The 7,726-nt window shown below is 44.5% G+C and overlaps 1 protein-coding gene across 1 annotated transcript; it reads left to right on the forward strand.

Annotated features, from left to right (window-relative positions):
- Positions 1 to 213: 213 nt before the first annotated feature.
- Positions 214 to 6,897, forward strand: LOC106815838 (monocarboxylate transporter 9-like). Its single transcript, XM_014820356.1, has 3 exons — positions 214 to 430; positions 5,216 to 6,148; positions 6,722 to 6,897. The coding sequence occupies exons 1-3, from the start codon at positions 214 to 216 to the stop codon at positions 6,895 to 6,897; spliced, it is 1,326 nt and encodes a 441-aa protein (XP_014675842.1).
- Positions 6,898 to 7,726: the final 829 nt, after the last annotated feature.

Raw genomic sequence — 7,726 nt, forward strand, 5'->3', positions numbered from 1 at the left:
TCAAGCCACTATGCTAAGGTTATCATTACACCCAATTGCGTACCCCGTTCATCAATTTATTACAAATTCTGCACACTCATTACCGCTAATGTTTTTTACACACTCACATCATATTTTCCATCACATACTGAAGAAATTAAAGAAGGACACAATTATTTCTTCAGAAAGCGAACACGATCAGAGCACAAGACTGCTACGATACAATTTGGAACCATGGTTGAGACAGAGGAAGGGTCGGACCACAAAAATGGTCCGGACGGCGGCTGGGGCTGGATTGTGGTTCTAGGCTGCACAATGATAATGGCTTTCACATGGGGTCAGCAGGTGGCCTTCGGAGTTTACTTGGTCAGCATTACGGAGACTTTGGGTGTTGATGTGTCTGCCACGGCACCTATACAGGGTCTGAACACGGCAATATGTCTAATGATGGGTAAGTTACGGCGGTAACATACACACGCAGCTTAATAAAAGCATAAGGATGTCTAACTGTAAGAATAGTTGCAACTGGTAAGAATTAATGCATGCGCATGATTGCAAAACAAGATCAAAACAACAAAATAATTCCATCACTTTGTTAACAGTAAACAAATCAATTTCTGAGTTAATAGGTCACCGCACAGCTACTTTTGGCACATGAGTGCAATGTACATTTCACTGTCCTTCCATGAAGTAAGGAAAGTGTTAAGTTACTTAAACAAAGCGTTTTTTCACACGGCCCATCAGACCATAGCCTCGTTCACACGAGACCTCGTATTTATGAAATACGGTATTGGCGAAATACCGAATCTGAGACAAATACGCGGCCGAGCGTTCACACGCTGATTCGCGGCTCCAGAAATACGGTATTTGCGAGCTGCGAGCTGCTTTAAATAATCAAGCGAACAATGCGAAATAAACATTATTAGCCGCGTTCACACGTAGCAAGAAATCCGGTATTTAGCGTTCACACGAGACAAAATACGAGGCCCAAGAAATGCGGTATGTAAACAGATCCGGTATTTCATGTAAATACGAGGCTTCCCAGACCCCGAATAATTTGCCGTGCTTGAGAAATACCGGATTTCTTGGACCGCGCATTTCCTCGTGTGAACGCTAAATACCGGATTTCTGAAGCCGCGTATTTTATAGACTGGTCCGCGCTCGACAGTTCTAGTGTAACCCGAGTGGAACTGTCGAGCGCGGACCAGTCTACGTATTTTATCGGCAGTTGGTGCGCATTGCATTGTTTATTTCGCATTGTTTGCTTGATTGTTACTAAGCAGCTCGCATCTCGCAAAATCCTATTCTGGAGCCGCGAATCAGCGTGTGAACGCTCGCCGCGTATTTGTCTCAGATACGGTATTTCGCAAATCCGGTATTTCAGAAATACGAGGTCTCGTGTGAACGAGGCTAATGCAATGCGCACCAACTGCCGATAACATACGTAGATCTGTCCGCCTCGACAGTTCCACTCGCGTTACACTGGAACTGTCGAGCGCGACCTAGTCTATAAAATACGCGGCTCCAGACATCCGGTATTTAGCGTCACACGAGGAAAGTGCGCGTCCAAGAAATCCGGTATTCCAAGCACGGCAAATTATTCGGGGTCTGGAAGCCTCATATTACATGAAACACCGGATCTGTTTAGATACCGTATTTCTTGGCTCCGTATTTTGCCTCGTGTGAACGCTAAATACCGGATTTCTTGCTACGTGTGAACGCGGCTCATGTTTTCCAAGAAATGTTGGAAATCCGTCGTTTGTCCAACTGTCCTTTGACGAGTGATATTCAAATTGCCAAGGTCATCGATGGCTTCTTTCACCCTTACTCGCCCCTCTATACCAAATATCTAGAGCATAGCCAAAACCGGCGAAAAGCAAACATGTGAGTATATATATATATATATATATATATATATATATATATATATATATGCGTGCGCGCGTATATATATATATATATATATATATATATATATATATATGCGTGCGCGCGTGCGAGCGCGTGTGTGTGTTAGTTACAATGTACTGTCCTGATCAATCCCGATGACCACTTCCTACTGCTCTAATCCTAATTCTATCTCTACCTTAATCCAAACCTCTCAACACTCGCCTTATCCTAAACTCAACCCGTAATACTAACTTTACTATCAATAACGATTTCTCTCATGGTATCAATGAACTTCACTAATGATACATAACGGTGTTTACTGCAGGCCCGCCTACAACTATCATGTGTAAAAGATTCGGATACAGACCTATTGGGCTTCTGGGCGGGATTTCTCTGCGGAATGGAATACTCCCTGAACTACTTTGCTAACAGCCTGGCCTTTATCTACATAACGTACGGGATCATAAATGGTACGCATGTCTAACTCAAAGTATACTAAGTACCAGGCACGCACGCACGTACGCAGACTCACACGCGCGCACACGCGCGCACAACTAGTGTGTGCGAGTGTGCGAGCGCGTGCATGTTTGCATGCGTGCCTAATGCTTAATATTTACACAAACCCTATGTATGTGTAAGCGCATGTGCGTGTGCGTGTATGTGTGCGCGCGTGCGTGCGTGACTGTACACTGACACGGCACTAAGAAATCCACATGCATCCATCTAATTTAACAGCTGAACGCCTATTATGGTATCGCTTGCATTCACAAAAAAATTATTCCAATAGGCCGAACACTTGTTATAGTATAAACAACATAGTAACAACATAACAAGTGCTGCGGAGCGACAGCGCTCATCTCACGTCTACTGCGGTGACTCTGTGATGGAGTGGTGGGATTCTAGTAAACCCGTTAGTCCAATGTGTTCACAACGCGCCAAACAGTGAAAGGCACAGGGATGTATCAGGAACCTTCTCGAAGGAATGTTCGTTGGGATCGTTATGAAAGTTGCACGAGATGGCGCGTACGTTTAAGTGACTTAAACTTAAAAGATGGAAGGCTCCCATCGTACGTAGGTAGCAAACAACTATTTGCAAGACAGAATAGTGTAAGCACCATCATCTTATCCTACGCAAGCCGTCCAGCGGAAATAGGAGAGCTGGCCACCTGTAACTAATTAACACAGCAAAAAGCTCAGCAGGTACATCACCACACACTCACTGCAGGGGCCACTGGCCAGTGGCCATAAGTGATGTAAACACTAACAGTAACAGAAATGCCAATAGAAAGTATACTTTAAGAGCATAAACCTCTCCTCAGACCACATTTAGCTTTTGAAATTCACTTGGGACATTGTTAAAAGCCTCACATATTCAGGCATGTATAGATCCATTTCTCCAACACATGACAACGCTGTGCTCCATGAGGCTAATCTGTCACCCTAACCCGAATGGAATAAAAATGAACTTAACTAAGCGATTGAGTCCACTTACGTATAACCGCAGCAATAACGGTCCTGTTGCGTATCGACACCGCATATTAACCGCATAGTTGGCTCGTTCTGTGAAAGCAATGCAGTTCACAGTTTGCGCTGATATAATAGGGATATATGAGATATACCGAAGCAATTATTTCCGAATGAAGTTCTACGGTAAATTGCAGAATGCACAGACAGAAGTTCAACCCGATAATAGTAGATATAATCCAGCCATCAAGCACAGTGCATCCAGTTGGTGTGCTATGCACAGATTTCAGTCATTGGGATTATCCTGTTTGACTGAATGTGTGCGATGGAACAAGAAATAGTAATTTAACCAACACTTTAATTTTTGTCGTTACTAATTTTCAATCGAAAAAGTTCCAACATACATGTTTAAGTAGCCTCAGTATTTGTGAAATTTCATGAGAAAAAAAACAAATCACGATGTGGTTTTGGTGGGTTCTGTATGAACTAACACGTAAGCAGAAAAGATCATCGAGTACACTAACAATCTCAGTAATGTTTCAGAAAACGTCCATGTTGCAAATTCGTTACAATTACCAATCACATATGCCTACCCATGTTAGGGCTATCATCTACATTGCAAATACTTAAAATTTCTCAATATATTTTCCCCAAACAAACGTAATCCATTTAAAGGAAATATTTTAGCACCCTAATAATATTTGTATAACATAATAATGACTGAAATGAAACTCAAGATTTATTCACAAAGCAAAGTTAAACCAGAGACAACAAAATCCAATATGATACGTATTTGAACCATGCGGAGAACATAAGAATAGAGTTGAAACGGACAGCACGGCCCATGTAATATTGGCTCTCGAGCGGGACAGCAGCTGCATTTGGATTCTACGTGGTCAACATGACATAACAACCTGAGGGCTGACATTTTTCTACGCATTCCATAACAGGGGCTAACATGCGCATGTGTCGAATCGCCATTGCAAAAACAACGTCGAATCCCTCGAATGTTTCACTATAGCTCATGACGTCATAAGAATATGCCGACATCTGTAGCGTAATACTAATAGCACAAACAACCGATTCATCAAACTTTGATATTGACTTTTAAGCTTTATTATTTTAACAAACGTAATGGGGAATACTCATATGGGGTGCTGGTTCCTTCGCCACCAGAAAAAAACAAAAACAATGATCGGCTGACGTTGACTATGGTGTCTGCACATGCTATAGCAGTAGGCGTTCAGCATTAGAAAACGTCACGTGCTCTTGTCAATCTAAATTTAATCTCACTGCCACAGATTGTATACTACAGAGGTATTGATTGAACACGATTGCTGCCCCTACGTACGAATGCAAACAAATTAGATTAGAATATTATTTGTACACGAACGCAGGCAAGACAAGTAGTAATGACATTTCGATATGCCACATCCATATATATATATATTATATATATATATATATATATATATATCAGCTTCGACATCCCAACTCGTTTTCGATTACCCCCACGTCCCGAATATCGTGACCGTACGTCAGCGAAAGCCGCTTAAGATCTGTGCCCAACTGTGACGGACCAGCGGACGAACACGGCGCAACGGACTCACGGACGCACGAACGCTCATGCGATTCTACAAGCTGCATCCGACTATGTCAGATGAGCTAAAAACGTTCGCCTGTGCAAACCAGGCATAGCAGCCTCATTACATAGCAGCCTCTAAATGTGACATAGCAGATATTTCCTAACCTTTCATGATCTGGCACGGTAATTAGAATGCTCTTAGCATAGCACTGCTAAATAATATTTTCTCCGTCAGCCGTCGGAGCTGGAGCACTGATCATAATCACTTACGGCGCCATCAGCGACTATTTCTCAAAGAGGATCGCCTTGCAATGGGCATTGTGACCTCCGGAGCCGGTCTGGGCTCTCTCGTGCTGCCACTACTCGGCAAGTGGCTCATAGACGCATATGGCTACGAGGGGGCGATGCTGATCAATGGTGCAATCGTGCTGAACACTGTAGCCTGCATTGCACTCTATCGACCTCTGCATCTACACGACCAGCGCCATGTGGCTGAAGACACGTTGGGTCCTGCTATATCAGTCACTGCCAGCACCAGCGAACTGCTGCAGTACGGAGAATTCGAATCTACCAAGACGGATAGTGTACTTGGCGGAGAATCGGTCACGCAGGATGACCGCTCGCTAAACCTTCAGCAAGGAGACTTGGTGGCAGAGGTGAGCAGATCTGACGAGGACCGCAGTAGCGTCACCGTGGTGGTAACCACGCGCCAACCCGTAGCTACTCCGGGCACACACAAGAAGAAGGGTTTCGCGTGGGAGATCTTCAATGACGCTCGGCTGTGGGTTCTGTGCGTCATGGTGGGTTTCGTCGATGTCGGCACTCTCACGGCGCCCATCTACCTGCCGCTGCTCAGCATCGAGGTCGGCGGCGACGACATCAACGAAGCTGCCGGTGTTTCCATGAGCGGCATCATCGGCACCATCATTCTCGTCATAATCAGCCTCATCTGGGACTTGGGCGTCTTCAGGCGACCACACATGCGCCAGATCGGCTACGCTGCGTTTGCGATATCAACCGGCGTGACGACGCTCGTAGCCGGGTTTCTACAGAGCTACGCTGTACTCATGTGCTGGGTGATCTTCGTCGTTCCGGTGACGACGGCGGGAAGTCTGTCGACGTTCTACATCGTCGTGCGCGACATCGCAACGCCAGAAAACTACCCCGACGCCCTTTCTACGATCAACCTGATCGAGGCACCCAGCATGCTGATTTTCTCAATCGTATTCGGTAAGTATTTGGCGAACGGATGACGAGGTGGGGTGCAATCGCGTGAGATGCTTTGAACGCGAGTATTTTGTCCACAAATCATGGTTCGGCTGTGACTCACAGTTCGGGTTCTGCAATTGATTAAAGTTATTTCGATATTGTCAACTAAAGCCGACTTAATTACGTGTGTTCGGCGATCGGAAATAGTTGGCGGAATAAGAACGGAATGTCTGTGCAGCAAAGTCTCCTTTACACGTGACATTTCTAGCATACCACAACAAAACACAAATCACTTATTACTATCAACCTAACACACTCGATATTCTTATCATAGATTTGATTCAATTCTATCTTCAACTCTTTCGACTTGATCCAGTGTATTTCACCAGCCAAATGCATGTTAAATTATTGTGTAAACGTTTCAAACGTCTTGTCTTCTTGTATTTAGTTACACGACGTATCTCTGCATGTAAGCGAGTATGACTTCAAACTTCTTGGCTGCAATTAACACTACTCAGCACGCGCTGTGCGCTAACAGCGTAATAACACGTGTACTATTAGTTCTTGATATCTTCGACACTTGCTGTGTTTCAGGGCTGGTCTACAGCAGCAGTGGCAGTGCGAGCACCACCTACGTGGCACTGGGACTGTGTACGGCGCTTGGCGGAGCAATAGCGGCCGTCATGCCGTTACTGACGATCTTCTACTACCGACCTAAGGATGGTGAAGACACGAGGGAGCCTGATCTCAACCCAACGAACACATTATAGCTTTCAGGTTCTAGCCGATCGTGAACAACTTCGACGTTAGATGGCCAGAAATAGTAGGATTACTACGTGTCCGCAAATTGCCCTTTTGTGAATGTTGTTCGCCGTTCCACTGGTGCTAATAAGAATTGTGAAATACTTTTCGTATGACATCAGGAGTAGATAACAGATAATTTGGTCTGTTATCTGCACTTAATAACGCTATAGGGGGGAGCTAAACCTATGTACATATTATAATCAGTAAACTATTGTAATGCTATAAATATTTCATAACAGTGTTCAGAGTTTCCACTGGTATAGAGTATGCAGGGCGGGCCGCCTTGCTGATATTTTACATCTGCTTCGCTCAATACTTGCAGAAAGTGCCGTCTCCCTTCAAATTCTCGTCTCTCCCCCAATCGCTATCCGACCGGCATTCCCCAATCCCAGTTTCTCCCCCTACATCCTCCATCCGGCACTCCTACGCTCCACACCCATGCACTGATCAATATTGATCACGTTGTGATCACATCAAAGCAAACATCGCGTAGCGCTCTCTCACTACTACAAGAAATTCGTTAAGGACACACTCAAGCTTTTGCACGGGTATTGCCCTAATGAAGAGTAAACGTTTATTGAGAAATGAATCGAATCAATCACACGTTTCGTTTTATTCATAGATGAGATGTATCTCTAAGCTCAAGCTAAAACATTTCACGAAATTTACAGCACCTAATTCCAGCAAGCAATAACCCAGGTTCGAATCCTGGTCACGGCACCAAATGTAGCGTGGAATAAATTCGAGCCGGTTATAATGCGAACAGCAGGGTTTCACAGGGAAAACATTGTTTTA

Source organism: Priapulus caudatus, unplaced genomic scaffold, assembly GCF_000485595.1.
Source record: "Priapulus caudatus unplaced genomic scaffold, Priapulus_caudatus-5.0.1 Scaffold1215, whole genome shotgun sequence".
In the NCBI taxonomy this organism is placed as follows: Eukaryota; Metazoa; Priapulida; class Priapulimorpha; order Priapulimorphida; family Priapulidae; genus Priapulus; species Priapulus caudatus.

What these genes read in the sequence shown, in the direction of transcription:
- LOC106815838 (XM_014820356.1), top strand. Translation starts at nt 214, where the DNA reads ATGGTTGAGACAGAGGAAGGGTCGGACCACAAAAATGGTCCGGACGGC. An exon ending in GGCAATATGTCTAATGATGG is followed by an intron (nt 431 to 5,215) that starts GTAAGTTACGGC and finishes TATTTCTCAAAG; the next exon opens with AGGATCGCCTTGCAATGGGC. An exon ending in GATTTTCTCAATCGTATTCG is followed by an intron (nt 6,149 to 6,721) that starts GTAAGTATTTGG and finishes GCTGTGTTTCAG; the next exon opens with GGCTGGTCTACAGCAGCAGT.